This window comes from Populus trichocarpa, chromosome 11, assembly GCF_000002775.5.
Source record: "Populus trichocarpa isolate Nisqually-1 chromosome 11, P.trichocarpa_v4.1, whole genome shotgun sequence".
In the NCBI taxonomy this organism is placed as follows: Eukaryota; Viridiplantae; Streptophyta; class Magnoliopsida; order Malpighiales; family Salicaceae; genus Populus; species Populus trichocarpa.
The window spans coordinates 15,041,218-15,065,255 of NC_037295.2; the positions used below are offsets into that span (position 1 = coordinate 15,041,218).

A 24,038-nucleotide genomic window follows, 5' to 3' on the forward strand; every position below is an offset into this window, starting at 1 on the left:
TTCCAAGAGTTCACATTCAATGGTTTACGTTCTTCACACAATATATTAATGTGCTCTTTATCTGGTATGGTGGACCAGTGGTCCACACAGACTGCTCAAATATCTCCTTCGTTTTCACAAACAAATACAAAACTATGGATGCATTGTTGAATGTATGACCAGTATCTGTTAAACAAAAGTGGGATAAAAATCTAGTGATGTAATAAGATTAAAAAACTATATAGGGTTTTTAATCATATTTCATGCACACACCAAACCACTTGATAATATCATTGTACAAGAGGATTTTTTTTTCTTCAAATAACTTGTCATTAGTTGCTTAAAAAATAGGTTAGGTTAAACACAACTCATAGTTATAATTTTTTTTATTAATGTGGATGTTTGAACTAGCTTGCGTGTATCTTGATTAATTTCATGAGCCCTGAAATTAACGATCATATAAGCTTCCAGTAGCTCTGAGATTTATGAGACTCGAACTGATGATCTCTAAAAAATAAATCTAGAGTATGAAGATAAACTATACCCTCAGTATTAACTCACAGTTATAATTTGGGACGAATAGTTGATGCTATACCAAATCGAAAAAAGGATTTTAACCAAACGTAAATTCAAGAGAAAAATCTTCTATTATCCTCTGTGTTTCTTCTGTTGCTTTTTCTGCGTGTCTATATACACACCTCGAGTTTTATTTATTTGCTGATTTATTTTGTTTCTGTACTTTGTTACCAATAATTTATACATAAATTCATGACATGGTGTCCCAAAAAGAAAGTGCAAGTGAGGGGATTCTATAAATATGAGAACTCGTACACAAAAGCAAATAGAAGAGTCCAAACCCTATGGAACAAAAGGCGTGGCCATTTTTAGTACATGAAAAATCAACCAGGCCACCTATAACTGGTGCCACCTTACCACACACTGCTTAAATTACCTGACCCCACCATTCTTCTCGTTACATTGTATCAGATTAAGCCCTCCACTTCATCTTTTCCTACCTTGTCTCCTCTGATGCTTTCTTTTGCCAACTTCAACTTTAGAGATCACAGAGAGACTCAAACCCACATTCTTAAGGTTTATTTATCATTATTTAGTGTTAGCTTCTATGTTTGTGTTTTCAATTTTTCATTACAACAGTAATCAATAGTTTATTAGCTTCTTTTCTATCATTCGATGAGTGTTTCTTGTTGATATTGTTGGATTGCTATTTTGTTAGTGCCACCAATCGGATTCTCTTTTGATTAAAGAATTACTATTTTTTCTTAACAAGAACCCCCGATTAACTATTCTTAATTGTTTCTTACGTGCTGTTCTAACAAGAACCGCACCATTAGATTAGTTTAATGTTTCACATGCTTAATATTATTATATTAATCTTTAGTATCCACTCCAGGAAAGCCAAGATCATTATTTTCATCAAGAACTTTTTTTTTTCCTTTTGTGTTTTCAAATTTACCATTTCTTTTTGGCTTCTGTGTAAAGAAAAAAAAAACATGATTGAGGCCATGGTGGTGCCACGTAACTCAAATGGAATAAAGCGGGAAGATAAGGAGGAAAAAGAGCCAAAGAGGGAGCCTTGACCTGGTGGCTTAAAAAGCGAGAGAATATAATAGTTTTTTTTTAATCAAGTGCTACTGTGAGGAGTGAAGTAGGGCATGAGAGAGAAAGAGAGAAGTGTGTGTTTTTTTTTCTTCCTGTTTTCTTTTTTATTTTGTTGAAACATGGTGTTGTTCTTTTGTGGAGCGGTTTTGTTTGTTTTTATTTTTGGAGTTGTGGGGAAAAAATGAAGGACTTTATGAGGCAGTCGTTTTTAGTTGTAATAACTGAAGTCTTCTTGTGTTGTGTGGTTCTCTTTTCAGGTTGGTCTAGCAGGATCTGAAAGATCCATTCTTGGTGCTCCAACAGGTACTTATCCGCGCGCCCCCTTCTAAAAGGGCGTATATAATATTATTATGGGCGGGCTTTTGTTGGTTCTTATGCATGTGTTGCTTCTTTTTTTTTTTTTTTTCATGAAACATTTAGGTACTGGTGTTTGAAATTCTATATTGAAAAGGGTGTTAAAAATTTCTCCTTTTCTGGATATTCTAGTACTTGTCTCTGATTTTTTGTGGTGCTGGTGCTTGTATTGTTTTTGTGTGGAAAGGTTCCTGTGTGAGGACATGGTTATATAATTCTGGTGGATGAAAAAGGGAAAAAAAATGCGTGTTGTATAATAGATGTGTTGATTTTTTTTTTCTACTTTTTAAGATTTTCTTATTTTTTTCATTGGTTTATTGATGTAGGTGGTTGCAGTTTGTCTCATGAGAAGTTTGCTTGCTAAGACTTAAGAAAGAGTTCATCTTATTTGCTTCAGTGACCACTGCCCAGCAAGGGTTGGTTGATCAGAAACTGGGTTCTTTTAGCTATTTCTTTGAAATGAGGTATTGCTGAAGATGGTAATGGTGGGAGTTAGAGAGTGTGGTAGAAGCAGGCGAATTCCTCCATTTCTTGGATGTGTTTGTTCTGGCTTGCATGCAGCCCTAGGGGGATAGCGATGGAGGGCTCATCTGAGTCTGCTTGGCAGAAGTCTGATAGTCATAGGGAATTTAATACTTCAGTGGTTTCCAACAGGAATCTGAGATCTACATCTCACAATTCTGGGTTTAGAAAGGAGAGGACTGATAGGGTTGTTCTGGCGCGTCAAAACCTTAAAAACCAGGCCGGTACTTTATCTGGGGTTTGTGAGGATGAAGCTGCAGTTGACCGTTTTATGCAAACCATAGAATGGAACGATGTTAGCTTGAGGCACTGGTTGGACAAACCACAACGGTCTGTTAATGAATTTGAATGTTCGCACATATTTAGGCAAGTAGTCGAAGTTGTAAATGTGGCACATTCACAAGGAATTGTTGTTCACAATGTCCGGCCTTCTTGCTTTGTTATGTCGTCATTTAACCATGTCTCCTTCATTGAGTCCGCGTCTTGCTCAGATTCCGGGTCTGATTCTTTGGATGATGGATTGAACAGCGAAACTATGGAGGTTAAAAATTCTTCTTCTTCTTTGCCCCATGACATGTGCCAGCAAAGAAGTAGGTTACAAAGTGAAGATTTTCTACCTGCATCTACTCCAACAAATACTTTATCGGAAGCCAGTTGCATGCAGTCGAGCTTGGTTTATGCAGCAGATGTACCATTAGTGGAAGAAACAGAAGAACATAAAGTCCATGATATGAGGAATGTCGAACATGAAGAAGAAAGGGAACAACCATTTCCAATGAAGCAAATATTGCTTATGGAGTCCTGTTGGTATACCAGTCCTGAAGAGGATGCTGGTTCACCAAGCTCTTGCGCTTCAGACATCTACCGATTGGGAGTTCTTCTTTTCGAGGTTCGTTATGATAATGCTGCATTTATGAATCAAAATTAGGGTGGAATAAAAAGTCATTTCCTGTATCTGTTTTGCACTTTTGACTTCAATTTCAAGCATGAAGTTCTTCATTATCTAAATGGCCTGTAATGATGTGTTAGAGCTTCTGCTGTTTACTGTCTACATTGATGTGATATAGTTCTACTTGTGAACAGTTGTTCTGCCCATTCACTTCAAGTGAAGACAAAAGCAGAACTATGTCTAGTCTCAGACATCGAGTTCTTCCTCCTCAACTGCTGCTCAAGTGGTCAAAAGAAGCTTCATTTTGCTTATGGTTACTGCACCCTGAGCCAAGTAGTCGGCCAAAAATAGGGTGACTATTAATTTCTGCACCTTTGTTTTCTTTTTTCACTTCATGGTAGCATCTGCCTTAATATGTGGGTGTGTGTGTGTGGTGGGGTGCGAGGGGGGGGGGGGGATTTTTCAAACCCTTCGAACTAGTACCTCGTTTGCTTATGGTTATTAAACTGTGAGCCAAGTACCTTGTTTACATTTCATTCAATTTATGTTCAATCAAATTTTTGTGGTCTTATGCTTTTGTATTATGTAACAGTGAATTGCTGCAAAGCGACTTTCTTAATGAACCAATAAACAATTTGGAAGAGCTTGAAGCAGCAACACAGCTTAGAGAGAGAATAGAGGAGCAGGAATTGTTGCTGGAATTCCTTTTACTAATACAACAAAGAAAACAGGATGCAGCTGATAAGTTGCAAGATACTATTTCTCTTCTATGTTCTGATATTGAAGAAGTTACAAAGCATCAAGTGTTTCTTAAGAAAAAGGGAGACACATGTAAAGAAAGAGGAGAGGGTGATCATTTAACATCAAATATCCCTGCACTGAATGTTGTTGACATTGATGATTCTTCTAGCTTGGGTTCCAGAAAACGATTTTGCCCAGGCCTTGAGATTCACAACGTAGAGAAATGTGATGATAATCTAGATGAAAGTCAGAACTCAGATACATTTGTAGAATCACAGGAAAGTCCTCTTTTTAGAAGTTCACGATTAATGAAGAACTTTAAGAAATTAGAGTCCGCATATTTTTTGACAAGATGCAGACCAGTAAGGCCACCAGGGAAACCATCATTTGCTAGAAATTTACCAGTAATTAGTGATGGGAGAATCTCTATTGTTGCTACTGAAAGAAGCTCCATAAATAGCATAGCACCAAAGCAGCAGTTTACTGAGGGTAGACGAAGTGGATGGATAAGTCCATTCCTTGAGGGTTTGTGCAAGTATCTATCTTTTAGCAAGTTAAAAGTGAAGGCTGACCTGAAGCAAGGGGATTTGTTGAACTCTTCAAACCTAGTCTGCTCTATTAGTTTTGATCGTGATGGAGAATTTTTTGCTACAGCTGGTGTAAATAAAAAGATAAAAGTATTTGAATGTGATACAATTATAAATGAAGCTCGTGATATCCACTATCCTGTTGTTGAAATGGTATGCAGGTCAAAGCTAAGCAGCATATGTTGGAACAGCTACATTAAAAGCCAACTTGCTTCGAGTAACTTTGAAGGTGTGGTGCAGGTAATGGCCCAAACCTTATATTTTATTAGCCTTTTGTTTTCATATCATTCATCGTAAATCAGTTGCTCAACATGTTCAGGTATGGGATGTTACAAGAAGTCAAGTAGTGACAGAAATGAGAGAGCATGAGAGGCGTGTGTGGTCTGTTGACTTTTCATCAGCAGATCCCACAATGCTGGCTAGTGGGAGTGATGATGGTTCCGTCAAGCTATGGAGTATCAATCAGGCAATGTTACTTTTGCATTTGGTGGATGTCAGCTTTGAAAATAAACGTACTAATGTTGTATGATTTCTTAGTGTGTAATTTAATCCTGGATGACTGATAAGTTATTCGTCTGACTCGGGTTGCTAATGCAGGGAGTAAGTATCGGTTCCATCAAAACAAAAGCCAACATCTGCTGTGTTCAGTTTCCCTTGGATTCTAGTTGTTCTATTGCTTTTGGTTCAGCAGATCACAGAATTTATTACTATGATCTCCGCAACTCCAAAGTTCCTCTCTGTACATTGATTGGACACAATAAAACTGTGAGTTATGTGAAGTTTGTAGATATGACCAATCTTGTTTCGGCATCAACGGACAACACACTGAAGCTCTGGGATTTGTCAATGGGCACATCTAGGGTTATTGATAGCCCCGTTCAATCCTTCACAGGCCACATGAATGCAAAGGTATGACCAATATTTTATGACCTTTCTGTAATGACTATTGGATGAAAATCAGCCTGATTCTGAGTAGTTGTTATTTTCCCGGTCTGTCACAGTTGGGATTAGTTTAAACTTGAACTAGAATCAGGTGCAGCCTATACAAACTCATCCTTTGGCTTGTAGTTTTTAATTTTCATTGGGCTATAGGATACTCGGACTTCAATTGTAATTATCAATTATCACGTGTTAACATAGGGGAGCCACTCTAAGTAGAATGTAATTAGTGTTTCAAAATCGTAATATTAGCATTGCTGAAGATGCAATCATTATCATATATTGTGTTGGTTTACAGCGAAAGCATAATTCAAATATTGTTGTGAGTCTACATGTGCCCTCCATCTTGTCATGAGGTTGCTTTAATTTTGAGCTACTTTGCCGATGACATGAAAGCTAAACAATTGATAAGCTCACTCTCCATTTTAATGTCAACGCTGACTTTACTATAGGATGGTCATTCCAAGTCATGAAATCACTGGTACTATATGCTCCTACCCATGCATTGGCTGCTAGTCATCATCTTCCATTTAACAAATGTAAGGCTTTTAATAGGACAAGATGGGTAATTGAATCAGATTGTTTATGTGGTTGGCAGTAATGTTCTTCGGAGTCAAGTTGTGAAGAGGGGGCTGGGAAATGGTATGTTAACTTTTTTACTATATTGATAAAAAATTATTAAGGACTCGCAAAGAAGAAAACATTATGGAGTTGCCAGACATGAAGTTCTGTGCCTTCAAAAGTGATTTTCATTCAAAACATGTTTCACTTGGATGAAAAGTTGGCTTGTGATTTCCTTATAAAGTAGATGTTTCGGAGAATGCACATAACCATCCGAAGGGTTTAATAAAAACTGCACAATTAATCTTCATGTAAGCTAGTTATATCGTTGGGAGAACTAAGGCTGCTATGCATTGCATCTGGGGGTTACTGGCAGTGGATGAGGTGAATCAAATTTATTCTAGCAATTAATATAATGCTCTATCTTAATGTTTTTTTTTTTGTGTGTGTTTGTGTGTTGAACTGCTGAAATTTGTTGAATTCCATCAGTTACACCAAAAGCTTCTGATAGTGATAGTCTCGAGGATATAAATTTGAATACAAAGTTCTAGAATAGTCTGTGTTTTACCTTTCATATTGTGTTCATGTTGAAATCAGGGATCGGGTGCTCAGAATAGTTATGACTGGTCATCATGTTAAACGTTAGAAAATACCTACTAAAAAAATGAAATAATGAAGGAAACATTCAAGGACCTTTTTTCTGGCTTAGGTACTTCACCATGCACGTATATGCTAGAAGATTCACTGTTAAGTTGCTTCAATTTCTTAGTTTATTGTATGTTTGATGTACTTGTTACAATGATAGATGAATTTTTTTTGGTGGCCATGCTTGACACTTTTGCCTATGTGTGCTCATGTTGTAGAACTTCGTGGGTTTGTCTGTAGCAGATGGTTACATTGCAACTGGCTCGGAAACAAATGAGGTACTTCATATATCTTTTCATATATCTTCTCACTTCTTTAGTATTTAGAGGTTCCTCGCTTTTCTACAATGGATAAAATTGTGGTTTCGTGTTAGTTGCGAAACAATCTTAACTTTATCCCCTTGCTTTTATTATGATGGCATAACCATCCACTCGTGGTCTCTCTCTTCTTGTTTGACAAGCCTGGTTACTTGAGCTGCATTAGAACATAGTACCTCCTAAAGAAACCAATTTCTTCTTCAAATGTTTAGTTGCTTTTTCGATGGTTGGGTGAAGCTTTTCATGCATCTAACTAGGTTCTCTTAATAGATTTGTAGGCTTGAAAAAGTTATGGGCTGAAAACAAAAAAGAATTACCTTAATGGACACAAAAACACAAACCAGCATCCGGAATATGAAACAATTGCATAAACCAACAGCCTCCTATTACAGCAGTACAAGCAACTCTCTCACCTTTTCTTACCTTTAGCTTCATTTTGACTGTTTTTTACATTTTCCTTTGGCTATCATTTTCTTGGAATTCCAACTGCTTTTAGATATAATAGGCCTCGTACTCTCTCTCCACCTCTAAAGACTATAGCATCTGTTTCTTCTTCAGTTCAGTTTTCTGAACTTTAATGTTTAGGAAACAAGATATATGACTGATTTTGTTGGACTCTTTGTGTTGAGAAGTAAAGGAAATAAAAGAAAAGGAGGAAAAATGAATAATTAATTTGTTGTCAGACATCACAATAGCCACTCTTTTCACTCACATCATGATATTGTACTAGCATTTAAGCTGCTTTCTTTTCTATTTCTTGTTCTTTTTCTTTGTTCTTGTTTTTTTTGGTGGTTCTGGTTAGCGCCTTTATTTTATTTATTACCTAATTTTGAACACGTATCAAAACTCAAGCAACTATGCTCGTGGAGTGACTTTTACAGTGCAAGTTATGGTACCATGCAAGTGTCATTCATCTAGTAAATCTAATGTTTTTTTGTGGAATAGGTTTTTGTCTATCACAAAGCTTTCCCCATGCCGGTGTTGTCCTTCAAGTTTAACAACACAGACCCGCTTTCTGGCCATGAAATGGATGATACTGCACAATTTATTTCTTCTGTCTGTTGGCGTGGCCAGTCATCTACGTTGGTTGCTGCAAATTCTACTGGGAATATCAAAATTTTGGAGATGGTTTAAATTGGTTTATGCACCAGTTTTAGCTTCAAGGAGATAGTTGGTTGCGAGGGAAAAGTGGAACGAGCACAGTGATCTTTCACAACAGGAAATTGTGTAGCTTATCTAGGGTTAATGGGCAGCCCGTATAGGAGGAACCTGATGGTTTTTTAGCGAAAACAATTTTTGGCATTAGTTCATAGCAGAAGCAGACAGCATTAACAGAGATATTTGTCTTCTATATTATCCCATGCTTATAGTTGATCAAATGTATTTTTTTTTATATTTTTATAATGAGAATGGATGAAAACATGTCATCCTTCACCGTTTACTTAATGGGGGCAATCGACCAGCTCCAGGCATAGATGCTTCCTCCTGTCACCTTTCGTCGCAGCTGCGATCCCCACAGGGAAAAGTTTGTGGCAGCATCATTTCCAACAGGTTTATCAAGGTACTTCCAAATTAAAGAAAAGTTATGGAATGCAAGTAAAATGACGCAGATATTATAATTATTACCTGATAGGTTTTATTGAAATAAAACTACAGTTACTGTTTGATTACCTGATTGCTCTGAGCGTGTGTTTGAAATCGCGTCCGAAGATTCTTTTAGCCAAACAAACCCTAATGCCTGCATGCATCATAGCTTGGAATTATCAACAGCAAAAGAAAACTCCACTCCACTGCTAAGAACAAACTTCAACACCCAATACGCACATTGCTTGTTTGTTTCAATAGGAATGGGATCTCCCCCATTAATACAAGGCACTGAGCTTACTCCCAACGTGACAAAGGCCAAGACATGAAAGTTCAGGTTTGGCCCCCTACACTTGGTTGTAGCAAACTTGGTTGCATCTCTTGTTTTTTCTACCACCTCCATGTTGGTTCACAACAATTTTGGTTAATTTGATGCCTAACCGAAACTGGTTTGATCAATTTTCTTTAGTTAATGACTTAGATTCTTGTCTTGCTATGTGTCGTGGGTTAGATTATTTTTTTCTAACATTAAATTTTTTGTAAAGATGTTAGGAAGGAAAAAAAAAGATGGTGATATATTGAACAATACATTTTTTTTTAAGAAAAATATTGAAATGACGATATATTAGCTTGACCCGAGCTAACCATAGTTAAGCTGTGAAACTCGTGTTCCTGGAGACTGTGATAATCTTATAGAACCTAAATCGAAACAAAATTGAGATTTCAATTCTAATCAATCAAATATTGAAGGCCAAAAACATTCAATTAAAGAAAAGAATTAAAAAAAATCTATATTTAAGCAAAAACAAAAATATCATGAAATGAGTATAGCATATTTATAATTAAGCAATTGATTTAATTTAATTCAAAACCAAATTTTCTTTTTAAAAAACTGAATTTAACAAAGAACAACAAATAAAAAGACCCGAGATAACCCGAATTATTTTCTAAATTAATGAAAAATCCTATAAAAAGAAAATAAGAAAAACAATAGAGCTCAATTTTCAATAAAATTAAATGTTGAAAGATAAAATTAAAAAAAACAAGCTTAAAAAAATAAAATAAAAAAACAAATAAACTCGAGTAAATATTCTAAACCTGATTAATCTTTTAAACTCGTAACCTGTTAAATCATAAACCCGAATTCAATCAAAAAACTCAATTCAATATTGAAGAATGAAATCAGAAAAAAAAAATTAATTTAAAAATTTTACCAAAATAAAAAACAAAAACATAAACCGAGATGAAATCATAAAAAAAATTAATTTTAAAAATAATCTCAAATAAAAAAAAAATAAACCAAATCTATAATTAATAGATTAAGAATATAAAATTGAAAACAAATTTTAATTTTATAACTTAATTAAAAAGGAAAATATTAATTGAAATAACAAGGAACAAATGCTGTTAAATTTTTAAAGGCTGGCTCGGAAATTGAGGGCGATAGAAAGCACTCACTTGTCTGCATTCTATCAATAATTGAAATCGTCATGAAAACATCCAAAACGATTACCATCAATAAATGTTTTCTATTCATACCCACTAATTTGTCTGCAGTCTATCAATAATTGAAAAATACCAAGAATATTCAAACCATGTGCAAATAGACCATTCTTTTGCTGCTAATGCTATACAAAGAGAGTTCCCAAATAAACAATATAATTATGTGTAATTTGGATCAGAAAGATGAAATTGAGGCACATCTCTTGATCTCTTCCATGCATAGCATCACATTCTCATGACAGAACTGAAAAATGGCAGAGCAAATTCTGCTGTGGTAATTGAGCCTTCATATTGTTATCTTAAACATGAATATCCAAGATTCTACACTGTAGAGAATAAATTATCAAATTATTGGGAACCAAAAATTTTACTGTCATGAAAGAAATAGGAGAAAGAGAGGTACTCAGGAAAATTTCCGAGACGTGTAGTATAATAGGTCTGAGAGAGTACAGGTTAAAGAAAGGCAATGTGCAAAAATAGATCCTGACCACCGCACCAAGTTTGTAATGAAAAACTTCCCTAACTTAGATTCTAGCAAAGAATGAGGCCTTGGGTGCAACTTCAGCATCAAGGTTCTTTTCTCAAACAATTTTTTTATAAGCTGTTTTGTGGCATGTAGAATGAAGTTGAATCCTTTTCCACCTGCAAGCAAGAGACTCTTGGGAAATCTATTTACATTGGTTTTGTTTAAGCGTTGTAAACAAAGCTACCCTAGATATGAGGCGTTTCAGTCTGCTAGCTCCAGGGCCTGGTTTAATATTGTCCAGGTTCCCGACCTCAGAACATTTGGGACTACCAGAGCACCATCCACCCGGAGTGAAGCTCCCATTCTTCCGGTGAAGTAAATCCTTGTCAATCTTATCCAAGACAGGATCGTCTCCTTTGAATTTTCTGGCAAAGGCAGCACCACTCGCAATCATCTCGTTTGTGTCATTGATGGTGAGGGTGTGAGGATGCTGCTTGGGAGGATTGTCCCAAGCAATGTAGTGCAAGTCATGGCTGACTGCAGTTTGAGCAAACTCTGGTACATTGCATATTACTGTGTGAAAGTATCCTTCAGGTGAGGAAACAAAGTTTGTGTAGTACATCAACAAGGTTCGTGGTAGATTATCCCAACCCCAAATTAAGTATTCAACAAATGACCGTGTGAGAACCATCCATGCTGAACCTGCAGAAACAAGTGGAAATCATTTAAGTTCAGCTGAATGCAGTACAGCAGGTCTTCATAGTTGCTAACATTTTCAGTGTTTCAGTAGCAAAGTACATGTTGGAAGCCATTGAAATCTAACAATAACCAGAATTCAGGACTTCAGTTTTCAGCAAAGCAAAGGCTGCAATTGGAATCCTGTTCTGGATTTTACAAAATAGTTGACTCAATTAAACACCATAGGTTTGTTATATTGAAAAAAAGAACATAATGATGCCTGCCTGTGAAAGAGATACCTCCAGCAGTTATGAAATAAGCTCTTAACCCAACAGATTAAACTGTTGTTGTAATCAATGCACAAAGCTTTTAACTCTTTCAGTTCTTATAAATTACATGCAATTGAAGAATATAGAAAAGGGAACTTGTACAGCATGAAACTACAAACTAGTTAGTTACAGAATGCACTTTCATCTTCCACTTATTTCCAGTGGAAACCCAAAAGCAAGACAAATTTTAGCTTCCAGTTGAAAGTTGCAAATTGCATTTGCCATTAGACAGACTTAAACTCTATCAAAGAAACAGAGTTCACTGATAAATTCATTTACAAACTGAGTAAGCTCCAGCAGAATTGTTAAAAATTGCAGATTTCAACAATTCAAACCTAATTTTGAATTTATTTATTCCTTTGCAGGAATTACACATCAACAATCAACCTTACCTGCAAGTGTCCGTGGAAAGAAAAGAAATCTTAATTCTGATACTAACCGGTGAATAATTTAAATGCTGTTGGCAAAGATCTCTGTGGCGTGGCCCCGTAAATATCTGCTTTAGCTGTCGAGTAAAGACCAGGGTCCACAATCAAAGGCATTGCTCGTTTCTCCCTAAACACCACATCAGATATCAGATCACTCACTGGAAACAGATTAAGATTGAGAGGGGGAGAGAGAGAGAGAGAGAGAGAGTGCTTACGCTTTCCAGCCCAGCTGACTTGTGTGCTCAATAAAGTTTAGATTTCGGTTTACAGTTGAAAATGTGTGAATAAGATCTGCATATTAAAAGCTAAATAATCAGAAAGATATTTCAACCATTCACTACAACCTTCCTCTATCCACTCAACCGCAAAAAAAGAAAAAAAAAAGAATAGAGTTTCATATACAATTAAAATCACAGACTAACCGTCTTGAGTAACAAGAGGATAATCAGAAGCACTGAGATTGATAAACCAATCCCAATCTTTGCTCCTTTTGAGAAGAATTGCACAAGCATGAAGTGTATTAGAAACCATGGAGGGTCCTCTATAGGTAACCATATTGGCTTTGCTGATCATATAAACATTTCCAACCTTTGAGAAAATCGGATGCTTTTCCACTCGCGATGCAAGCTCCAATCTTTCCTCTGCAGAGGACTCAAGGTCCAGATGAACAACATATTCGTTCCGGGGATGGTAAAGCGAATGAAGAGTTCTCCAGAGCTTTTCCAAATCACCTTTAGACCCAGAAACTAGATAAGCAAATCGAGGGATCTTGGAAGGGAGAGGAGGGGAAGGAGATAGGGAGACTTTTTTTTCAGCGTAACCTTGAGTTGTCTGGTTGGTTCGAAATGGGAAAATGTTGAAGATTTGATTGATTGTATGCAGTGAAGAAACAAGACCCATGTTGAAACAAGTTGCTAAAAGGAATAGACATATGAGAGAGCTTATGACAAGAGGGAAACCCCATTTCTTCTCCACGTTTAGGGACCCCATTGAAAGACCTTATCATGGGTTCCGGTGAGTGATCTTCACATCCCAACTTGTGCTTGCTCACTCGACAAAAACAACAAATTGGTGTTGAACAATAAACAATATCCCCTTGTATACTACGATAGGGATTTTCCTCAAAAAAAAATAAAAATTCCGAACCCTGGACCTTGACCAGTATAAGCTGCCAGATCAACAAACAACAACAGAGCAAACCATGAGAATCACCTTGTCGCTTGCGTAAAACAATCAAAAAGCTTCACAGCATGAATCAAATGATAGAGAACTAAAATATACTCAAGAGACGGAAACGATGCATCAATAAAATCGGCCAAAATGAAACAGTAAATCAAATGAAGATTAAACAATTAGCTGAAAATTCTTCATTTCTTAATCAGGTGTTAAATAATCAAGAAAGTTATTGGCAACTAAATATATATTTTTTTTATTAGGTCTCAAACATGCTAAAATATTGGCAAATAATCTCATTATAGATCCTAAATCCAAAAAAAAAAAAAAAAAAGATTCGATTCACATTTGACAACCAAGTTAACTTGAATAAAACTATCAATAAAAAAGACCATTTTTGTATCGTAGATAGCACATCAACAACTACCATCATTTATTTATTTATTAATATTAGCATCAGTTTTCTTTACAGAGAACACAAAATAAGAAGCAAAACCCAAAAGAGGGAACTCAAGATTTGCATCAATGAAAGACCCCATAAAAATCTCTCAACGGAAAGAAAGAATTACTTAAAGGGCATGGCATGGCATGGCGCACGGAAACACAGCTGGACCCGTACAACAACAGCAAAGAACAAGAAAAGAGACAATACTAACACTTCAAATTCATTAGTTTGCCATTGAAGGAATCAAGAAACAGAATAAACCTGTTATAGAAACAGAAGAAGAAAGGGAGATGGACAGACTACGTGTATTTACAAGTCAGTTCTTAAATACAAAAACTAATAATTAAGGTTATAAAGAGAATAAAGAACCGGTCACAGTCTTGCATAAGCTTTATTTTTACTCCTATAGATTCAATAATGTTTCATTTCTATCCTTTAAGTTTCCTAAATTTCTTAATATTAACTTTCAAAAAGTTTCAATATAACCCCTAACCCAGTAAACCTTGAAGGGGTGTTTGGGAGTGTGGTACTGGTTGCTTTTCAAAATATTTTTTGCTTGGAAATTCATCAAAATAATATTTTTTATTTTTTTTTAAAATCATTTTTAATATCAGCACATCAAAATGATCTAAAAATACAAAAATAAAATAATTTGAAGTAAAGAAACGAATAAAAAATTTAAATTTTTTCAAAAGCGTTTTGAAAACGTAATAACAAACAGAAACCTTACATTGGACCTATCTTTTATATTATTGTTCAAAATTGAAAAATATTATATCAGTAAGGTTTAAAAAGATTCTAAACTACGGGGACTGAAGTTGAAAATGTTTTATAAAAGTTAATGCGTATTTTAGCCAAGAAAACTTCTTTTCTGTTTTTGATGTTTTCCCTCAATAAACGTAGGAGTTTCAGTTAATACTGGGAGCGAGGGAGTGGTGCATGGATTTTTTACCAAATATAGAGGAAAAAAAACACTTTCGGAAAAAACCTATCAACCGTTTCTTCTTTATATGTGTGATTATCGTGGGGTGAGAAACAACCACGCAATCAAAAAAATAAAAGAAAAATTAACTAAAAAATAAGTTTGATTCGATTTAATTTTGATAACCGACCGGACCATATCAAACCGAACCAAATTGGTGTGGCCCGAAACTAATCCCGGTATAAAAAGAAATTTTTTCTCAAACCCTGCGTTGTTACCGACCAAACTAGTATAAAATTCCTTCTTTTTTCCCTAACTAGACATGTAAGAAAGTTGCTAAGAGTATATGAGTTTGGATTATGATAATAGTGGCGGTTCAAAATGTTTTTTGTTTATAAATGTATTAAAATAAAGCTTTTTTATTTTTTAAAAAATATTTTTGATATCTGTACATTGAAACAATATAAAAACATAAAAAAAATATTTTTTTTTTGGACGTATTATGCATGGCAATTATTATGCAAGAGGGAAGAGAAGAACCAAGAACCAAAATGAATGCCTCTGGATCGGTTTGAAGTGAGAAAAGAGTAAGGTTTGAAGATTCAAAAGATTGTGCTGTTGTCTGTCAGTCAAACCATCATTTACCAAGAACGCGGGCTAATTTTGTTTGAACCGAACCGAAAATATCCGACCCTAATTATCTTTGTCCTTTTGAGTTGATTAATTCTTTTTGGGATTTTCAGTTTTGCTGATTTGGTTATTTTAATGATTCAGGGGTGTTTGGCCCTATGGTTTAACCGGAGATTTTAAAAAAATTAAAATTTTTTTATATTAAATTAATTATTATTAGTGTTTTAAGATTGTTTTGATATATTAATATCTAAAATAAATTTTAAAAAATATTATTTTAAAATAAAAGAGACAATAAATCAAGAAACATTCATGAATGTGTCATTGCCTAGAAATTGGAGAATTCAATTCAATGGGAATGGGATTCTAGGAGGAAGTAATTTTATTTGAGCTGGAATTTTGTCAACGCACGCCATTGAATTGGAGAATTCAATTCAATGGGAATGGGATACATAGAAAAATTAATGAAAATGGTTGTTGTTATAAAAAAAAAATCAAGAATCTCATTCAAAAATAAATATTAAATTGATTGGTTTAATAAAATAATATCTAAAATATAAAAATATTGATTCAATTATAATAATTTAGATTAAAATATAATAAAAATACTTTATTATTCTTTACTTGGTATAAAAAAAATCTTTTTTTCGATAAATCTCATAATATCACTACTTTGAAAAGATACATCTTTTTCTGTCTTGAATTTATAGAATGGATTCAATTCTTTCTACAAAGATGGAATTCTAAGATTTAGACTAAAAAGAAAGAATAGAAGAACAAGACTTAGAAAACCAACCATAAAGAAATACAAGAATTAAGAAATTTCTAAAATGCCCTTTCACCCCCTCAAAGTCACCTATTTATAGAATTTCAAAACCAAAACATTAATTACTCGTAATTTATTAATATTTATTAATTAATATAAATATTCATTAATATTTACAGTTTATGAATATTCATAACTGGTTAGTGTTATGTTTATAATTAATGAATGTTTATTAATAAATATTCATGAATGTTATGAAAATTCATAAATACATTTATTCTTATCACAACATAATTAATGTATCAATACATGCATTAAAACATTTTAAAGACTAAAAATTATTGATCAAACATGAATTTAATAACAAAAAAAAATTTCTATCATACTCTTAAATATCTCTAAATAAATTAAAATATTTTTTAATATATTTTTTTTAAAAAAAAAACTTTAACTTTAATATAATACTTCTATAGTATACAGTAAGCATGTACAATGCATATTGACTTTTATTTTTTATTTTTTTAAAATTATTTTTGATATCATTATATCAAAATGATTTAAAATACCAAAAAAAATATTAATTTAAAACAAAAAATAAAAAATAAAAATTTATATATTTTTAAAGTGTTTTTAAAGTGGGAAAATAAATAGATACCGAATCTTAACTGATGTGTAAATTGACTTGATAGTATCCCTTACCAATAAATTAAAAATATTAAATTGATAAAATTAATCGAGAAGCCCTGACAATTGATCCAATTTGTCAAAAAGCCTGACAATTGGTCCAATTTGTCAAAAATTGACGACACTTTCTACACTGATTTTGAAAGAGAAAAAGGCTTATGAGTTTATTAAATAAACATAATTCATCAATATATTAATGAGGTTTTTTTTTTTTGGATTTTAAGGGACTGATTCAGATGATAAATTAAATATTTTTTTAATTTTAAAACTATATATTAATTTTAATATACATTAATTAAAAAAAATTAAAATGTTATGTAAAAAAATGTGTAGTCAGTTCAGTAAAATTTATCATGGTATTAATCTTCAACCATACATAAAAGGTGTTTAAAAATATAATTATGGTTGTTTTTTAAAATATTTTTTACTTGAAAATATATTAAAATAATATTTTTTTATTTTTTAAAAATTATTTTTGATATCAGTACATTAAAATAATTTTAAAACATAAAATAATATTAATTAAAATAAAAAAAATTAATTATTTTTTAAATACCTCCAAAATACAAAAATAGAAAGGCTTTGGGATTGGGTACTTGGATTAGTCAAGTTTTCGGTGTGAGCGAGATATACAGTACACTTTCCACATAGTGTAATTATCTCCACCAGTCCAACTTTGAATAAACCGCCACCAACACATTCATTATCACAGGTGAAGAAACCGAAGATCTCCTCAGCTGGTGACGTGATCAAATTGCCCAATCATTTAGATCCATTCTTGGCCGTCCGATCTCATCTAGAAGCACCTCGTAATGAAGACAGAATTGGAAAAAAAAAAGTAGCATGATGTCGTAAGTGGGTCCCATAATTAGAGCGTGACTCCCGTTTCAAAGACTGCCTGGTCACAATCCAATTTCTTAATGCTGTCGGTTCCGTGCATGATCATCTTCTCTCCAACGTGCTTTATATATTTATTCTATTTATTTGATTATAAGGAATTCCAAACCCAACTTTTAGGACACAATGCATGTAAGTAAAAAAAAAAAAAAAAAAAAAAAAAAAAAAATCTCCAATATATAATACGAAATTACAAACATAGAATTTAGAAAATGAATAAACCACAAAGTAAATACAGTTTCTTAATCATTAAAAATATATATTATATATAAAAATAACTATTAAAAAATTATATAAATTATATTATTAAGATTTCACCTAACAACTTAAACTTTTAAGTGAAATGATTATTTGATAAATTATCAGAATTTTATTAACCAAATAGTCATGAATTTAAAGATAAATATTTCTTTTCCAGTAACAAGATTTAAAAAGATTGAAGCTTTTTATTATTATTTTTTAGAAAGATAACACTCAATATACGTGAGGAAGGGATTTTTTTATTATCAATAAATGTGTTTTTTTATTATTATGGGATTATTTTCAACCGTGTTTTGAGTGTGTTTGCGTTGAATAATAAACTCTAAAGGCACTAATTTTGAGATCCAAAATCAAGCGCTTCGATTTTGTATGGGCCTACATTCCTTTGAAGCCCAGATACAAATGAGGCCTAGCTATGTGGATCGCATGGAAGGCTCTCTTCTTTTTTCCGTTTAATTCTTTTTTCTTCCTTTCCTTTTATCTTTTATTCTCGTGATAAAACTATCACTATGCTCCAGCACGTTGTCGGAACGAAGGAAAAATAATTTCTACTTAATATAAAAATGTCTGCTTTTTCCAAAAAGTATAATCATGTACTACCGTTTTGTTACTATTCTGTGATTGAAAAAATAAAATTAATGAAGATATATATACACACACACTTAAAAAGATAAAAATAATTATATCACATGGATAATTTTGAAGTAAAATTGTGTATTTATAAAATAAAAAGTAAAGAGAAGAAATATCTTTAAATATAATATTTTTTATTTTTAAAATATCCTTATAACAAACTTTAAAATCTAAATATATTTAAATAAGACATGATAAAATAGTTATTATTATAATTTTAAAATTCAACTCAATGGTTGATTTAGGGCAAAGCCTAGGTCAATGATCAAGGCTCGAATTAACTCGAGTCAACATAAAAATAAAAATAGTTAATATCATAGTTTCAAAACCCAATTCGAGAGTCAACTCAAGGTAAGGCCTGAGTCACGAGTGGGGTTGACCATTGACCAACGTCAACACGAAGACATAAATATTTATTATTATAGTTTTAAAACTAATTCAGGAATCGGCCCGTTCTAATACCCGAGTCACATGTCAGGAGGGTTGACATAACATAAAGTGATTATTATCATAGTTTTAAAAATTGATTCAAGGGTCAGCCCAACTCGAGGATTATTCGGGGTAAGGCCCAGGTCACATGTGGGTAGGATCAACATGGGTTGATCAAGTCAGCGCATGGATAAAAATGGTTATTATCATGATTTTAAAACTTGATTCGAGAGTCGATCAAAGGCAAGGTTTAAGTTACGGTTCGAGAGGGTCAACCCGGTTGACCTAATTATTTTTTTAAAATAATCATGGCAACCTTGTTTTTACCAAAAAAGTCAATGGGTTTTTTATCAATGTTTTATCCCGAGTTTACCTGGGTTTTTGATTGGGACAGGTCGAGTTAATCATTCCTCTATTCTTTCTTAAACTCAGATCGGTTCAGGTCTCGAGTCAACCGGTCAAGTCAATCCTGATTTTATTACTAGGGTTATTATAATATTGTTAATTCAACACTCAATATAAACTAGAGTAAAAAAATATTTAATTATTTTTTAAAATATGTAAGTCTGGCAACAATACATATTAGAGGTAAAATAGATCTTCTCATATTTTTATTTTATCTTTTACTTCACCAAAATCAAATATGATATAGTGACAATCACTTTATCTTATATATTAGTACCAATCACGATTCTGTCTCCGTGTCATTTTCTATCATGTTTCTTTTGTGTTTACTATTTCTGTCTTTTCTGTCTCGAAACAATAGCTAAACACTACTTATTGGTCTCGTAACCTCAAGAGAATTATTTACTTAGTATGAAATAGCATAATATTATTCATAAATCTTTTATTTTAAACCACCTTGTTTAATTTATATTTAAATTGAATAGAAATCAGTTCACATGTATTTATAAAAAACATTTATGAATCATTTAGTTTAAATTATATTTTTTTGAAAAAACAACTGTAGACTTCGCCAAGAGGAATAATTAACATTTTATGAATCACTTTTATTCAGAGATGTCAAAGGTCATCAAAACTCTTATGTAGAAACATCAACTAAGTATATGATGTAATAATTTAATTAGCTTTTATGTAATAAAACTATTTTCTATATTTAATAATCTTGATTTTAAATGCACATTTTAATTTATTATTTTTAGAGTTTTGATGATCAAAACAAAGTATCAATAAAATCTTTATTGGTTGTTACATATGAATATGGTGACAAATATTTTTGAAAAGAGGTAAATATGAAAAAATAAATTATTATCTAGTTTTATGATAATAAAAAATTTTAACTGTTGTTTCAAAGATTTTAAATAAAAAGTTGATTATATAAAAGAACAAATAAACATCACTTTAGTTATTTATTTTTAATAAAAAGAAGTGTGTAGTGTATCTTGAAAAATATTTTAACCCGAATGATTTTATAATTACTTTTAAATCAACTTCTAAAATAAATCTTATTAAAAAATTATTTATCCTATGTTGATTCATAAATAATAAAATTACAACCAAAACTTATATATTAATTAAGTATATAGTTTTTAAAATGATTTTATTATTTCTTTTAAATCAATTTTTAAAGATAAATATCATTAAAAGGTTATTTATCTTATATTGCTATTTAAAGGTTGTTTTTGAGTGAATTTTTAAAGATAAATCTCATTAATAGTGTAATTTTCTCTTTAATAATAACTGTGAAATCTTTTAAAGTTTTTTTTTTTTTTTATGTTAACCTACAATAATAAAACCCACAAATGCTCAACGAACATATTAATAAATCAAAATAAATATAACTCAACAGACAAATAACATTTAACTCGTCACAAATCAATCCAAACAGGGTGTTCAAAAATTTGTTTGGGTGCCTGTCCCAAGCAACCTGATTTTATTTTATTTTTTTATTTTCTTGCTTTGTGATTTGATTCTTTTATCTTATTTTTTTTATATTTTTTTTCCTCCTTTAATTTAAAAAAAAAACATGTCAACATTAATTAATCAAATTAATCAAGAATTTTAGAATGAATGCGTTAACAATGGAAATGCAACAATAATATATTTTGAAATTTGAGTTTTTTTTAGATGTTAAAATCATGAAAATGACATGAATATATAAAAAATGTATTTTTTTAGATTTTAATTTTAGAATACATTAAAAATTATAAAATGAGCATGCAATGGTTGAAAACATATTTTTTTATTTGGAAATTTTGTTGTTTTTATATTATTTTAGATTTCTGAAAAATATTTTAAAAGAGGTCAAAATCAGGATATAACAATGATTCAGAAAGATTTCAAAAGCTTTTTACGGGGTAAAATAAATTCATGGTCCCTTAAATTGTTGAAATTTCTCATATTGGCCCCGGTATTTAAATTTCAATCACTCGAGACCTTGTACTTTTAGTTATTAGTTTTTGTTCATTTTATTATCTTGTAAACTTTTGAAGATATTAAAAGAAACCTAACTACATTCAGTTTTCACGGTAGATCAAGAGAGAGTATTGTTGACTCATATAGTGCTTTCCTTTTTTTTTTTCTCCTTTAATTTTTGTTCCCATTACTTTTTTTTTTAATTTGATTTTTTTATGTTGAGTTAATTTGGATTTGGCTTGATGATTTATTTTGATTAACTTGATGTCGGGTTGTCATAACAATAAAAAAAATATTATGATGTTGAGTTAATGTTTAATTTGGCAAAATAAATTCAATTATATTGATTAAAAATAATTAAAATATTAAAGACTGAAGTTGAAAACGAAACCAAAATTCAGTCTCTTTTTTGTTTTTAAGTATTTTTGTCCCCAAGTTTTTTTGTTTTTCATTTTTTGTCCTTTATTTGAAAATAAAATTATGTTTTGATCTAAAATTTCATTTTATTTACATTTCAGTCGTAAAGTTTGAAAACAGAGAGAGACATTTAAAAACAAGAAAGAAGAGAGAAAGTGATCAGTTAATTACATCTCAAATATTAAAAAAAATGTTATTATTAGTGATATGAGTTTCATGAAAGTGTTTTTACCCCTCGATTTGTCGGAAAGAAATAGGTCGGGTTGGGAAAGAATTTTTTTTCTTCAATTTTTTTTTGTAATTTTAAACTGATTTAGAGATATTTTGAATTGATAAATTGATTTATTAAGATATTAGATTGTTTATTAAAATTTTTAGATGAGAATAAATTGAAATATTATGTTCACCCCAGCTCGATTTTCTGCCCATCTCTCTAATAGCTGGAATATTATGCTTTGTCTGCTCTTTGTCTGCTCTTTGAAGAAAAAAGTTCTCCTAGTAAAGATATTATTCCATTGTTTTTAAAAAGATTTGGACTTTTTATAATAATATTATCAATTTTTTTTATAAATAATTATATATTAGCTCAATATATGGATTTTTTTATAATAATTTGCTCATTCATATTGAATGAGAATGAAACATTTTTTATTGTTTAACGGGAAAGAAAGTGTGAAGGTAGTTGCGTTGCTTACCTCCCATTCTTTCTTGTTTAGTGGATTTTTTTAAAAAAATACTTGTTTACGTCCAAAAATAAATAAATGAGTGAAAAGAAATTAGTTTTTTTTTTTGGTAAATATACACTTTTTATTTCTCATTCCAAAATGATATAGTTTCTCCAAACTTTTTTATTGTTGGTTTTTATTGAAAAAAAATTGTTGAACGAAGAAAAGATAATTTCAATAAAATATTTATTTTTATATTTATTTAATTAAATAAAATATGAATTTTAGAAAGCGATAGAGGTTCAATAAATTAGCCCAGATTGACCCTAATCAATCCAAAACTTTTTCGAAGGATTTTTACAAGGATTAAAATAAACTTTGTCAATACATCCATTAGATTAGTAAAATTTTGCAATAAATATATATATTTTACATAAATATTAAAAAAAGGGGTGAATGTTGTGCCTTTAAAGAATCAACTACTTCATTCAACACATTCCCAATCCGAAAATTAATGCTTTACTTTTCCCCAAAACTCTGTTTAATGGGAAAGAAAGTGTGAAAGGTAGTTGCGTTGCTTACCTCATACGTGGACCTGGGCCTGCTCGCCTGGGTCCAAGAAACTTCTTCAAAATGTGAAAAAAAAGAGTAAACTTTAAATAATTAAAAAAAAAACTCCTGTTAGTAATTTCTTTGAATGATTTTAATAACCCAAATATTCACTACATTACATCAATATGATACATTTAGAAAAATAAATTTATTTAGATAATAATTTTAAGATTTTGAGGGTGTTCGAGATAGCAATAAAAATTGCTTTTCGCTTTGAAATTTATTAAAATAATATTTTTTAATTTATTTTTCATATCAAAATATTAAAATGATAAAAAAAAATATAAAAAATTAATTTAAAATAACAATTTTTTAATTTTTTAAAAAATATAGTTTAGCCACGCTCTCAAATATTTTTTTAAATTTAAAAAGTTAAACTTATCGAATTAAAAGCAAAAATAATTAGAACATTCAAATATTTAAATTCAACGAAAAAGAATTCTATTTTTTTTAATTTTATAAAGCGCGTCATTTGTGATTATAAAAATCATAGTTTTCAAATCCGACCCAATCCAAGACTCGAGTTTCGAGTTTTGACCGGTTCGCCCGAGTCAATTTTTTTTTTTAAATCAAAACGATGTCGTTTTAGTAAAAAAACAAAAGTCAACGGGTTGCAACTGAGTTTTTGTCTGTGTCTTATCGGGTCAATCAGGTCACATCGGGTTTTTTTTCCTCTATTTTTTCTTCAATCCGGCCGAGTTTCAGTTCAGATCAACCGGATCTCAAATCAACCCGCCGGATCAGGCCGAATTTCAAAACTACGATGAAAACAATCAATTTTGACCTTCCCTCATGCATTCAATCTTTTTCTTCCAATCTCAGCCAAAATAGCCAAGGGATGGAAACTCCCAAAAAAATCTATCTGTGCCTAAGCATAGAGATCCGTTTTTTTTGCATTTGTCAGACTTGGCCTTGCACGTGCAGAAAGTGTTAAAATCAGTTAAGTAATTTGTCCTAAGTGACAGGGGTACCGATGTACTTTCAAA

At 31.7% G+C, this 24,038-nt stretch overlaps 2 protein-coding genes across 9 annotated transcripts; one reads left to right on the forward strand and one right to left on the reverse strand.

Annotated features, from left to right (window-relative positions):
• Positions 1–823: 823 nt before the first annotated feature.
• LOC7460821 (protein SPA1-RELATED 3) lies at positions 824–8,595 on the forward strand. 5 transcript variants are annotated; one of them, XM_024581314.2, is made up of 9 exons: positions 827–1,071; positions 1,857–1,902; positions 2,280–3,364; positions 3,559–3,716; positions 3,957–4,932; positions 5,012–5,158; positions 5,290–5,601; positions 7,056–7,115; positions 8,100–8,595. In XM_024581314.2, exons 3-9 carry the CDS (start codon positions 2,489–2,491, stop codon positions 8,286–8,288), a joined length of 2,718 nt encoding a protein of 905 aa, XP_024437082.2. In that variant the 5' UTR covers positions 827–1,071; positions 1,857–1,902; positions 2,280–2,488; the 3' UTR covers positions 8,289–8,595. The 5 variants fall into 5 exon arrangements, with proteins under 5 accessions (XP_052301626.1, XP_024437083.2, XP_024437082.2 ...); XM_024581315.2 differs by lacking the exons at positions 7,056–7,115; positions 8,100–8,595 and adding an exon at positions 6,230–7,033 and having other exon boundaries at positions 826–1,071; XM_052445665.1 differs by lacking the exon at positions 827–1,071 and having other exon boundaries at positions 1,689–1,902.
• Positions 8,596–10,641: 2,046 nt separating this feature from the next.
• On the reverse strand, positions 10,642–14,090 carry LOC7460822 (beta-glucuronosyltransferase GlcAT14B). Of its 4 annotated transcripts, none has more exons than XM_002317465.4 (5): positions 14,022–14,090; positions 12,565–13,310; positions 12,358–12,433; positions 12,154–12,269; positions 10,642–11,409 (listed from the first exon to the last, which is right to left on the reverse strand). In XM_002317465.4, the coding sequence occupies exons 2-5, from the start codon at positions 13,130–13,132 to the stop codon at positions 10,910–10,912; spliced, it is 1,260 nt and encodes a 419-aa protein (XP_002317501.1). In that variant the 5' UTR covers positions 13,133–13,310; positions 14,022–14,090; the 3' UTR covers positions 10,642–10,909. The 4 variants fall into 4 exon arrangements, with proteins under 4 accessions (XP_002317501.1, XP_024437085.1, XP_024437087.1 ...); XM_024581317.2 differs by having other exon boundaries at positions 13,885–14,087; XM_024581319.2 differs by having other exon boundaries at positions 13,972–14,073.
• Between the last annotated feature and the right edge of the window lie 9,948 nt (positions 14,091–24,038).

Coding starts and splice junctions, on each gene's coding strand:
- LOC7460821 (XM_024581314.2), top strand. CDS start 2,489: ATGTGTTTGTTCTGGCTTGCATGCAGCCCTAGGGGGATAGCGATGGAG. Junction 3,365..3,558: donor TGGGAGTTCTTCTTTTCGAG/GTTCGTTATGAT, acceptor ACTTGTGAACAG/TTGTTCTGCCCATTCACTTC. Junction 5,159..5,289: donor AGCTATGGAGTATCAATCAG/GCAATGTTACTT, acceptor TTGCTAATGCAG/GGAGTAAGTATCGGTTCCAT.
- LOC7460822 (XM_002317465.4), bottom strand. CDS start 13,132: ATGGGGTCCCTAAACGTGGAGAAGAAATGGGGTTTCCCTCTTGTCATA. Junction 12,270..12,357: donor AGTCAGCTGGGCTGGAAAGC/GTAAGCACTCTC, acceptor TGTGGTGTTTAG/GGAGAAACGAGCAATGCCTT. Junction 11,410..12,153: donor AGCATTTAAATTATTCACCG/GTTAGTATCAGA, acceptor TTGTTTCTGCAG/GTTCAGCATGGATGGTTCTC.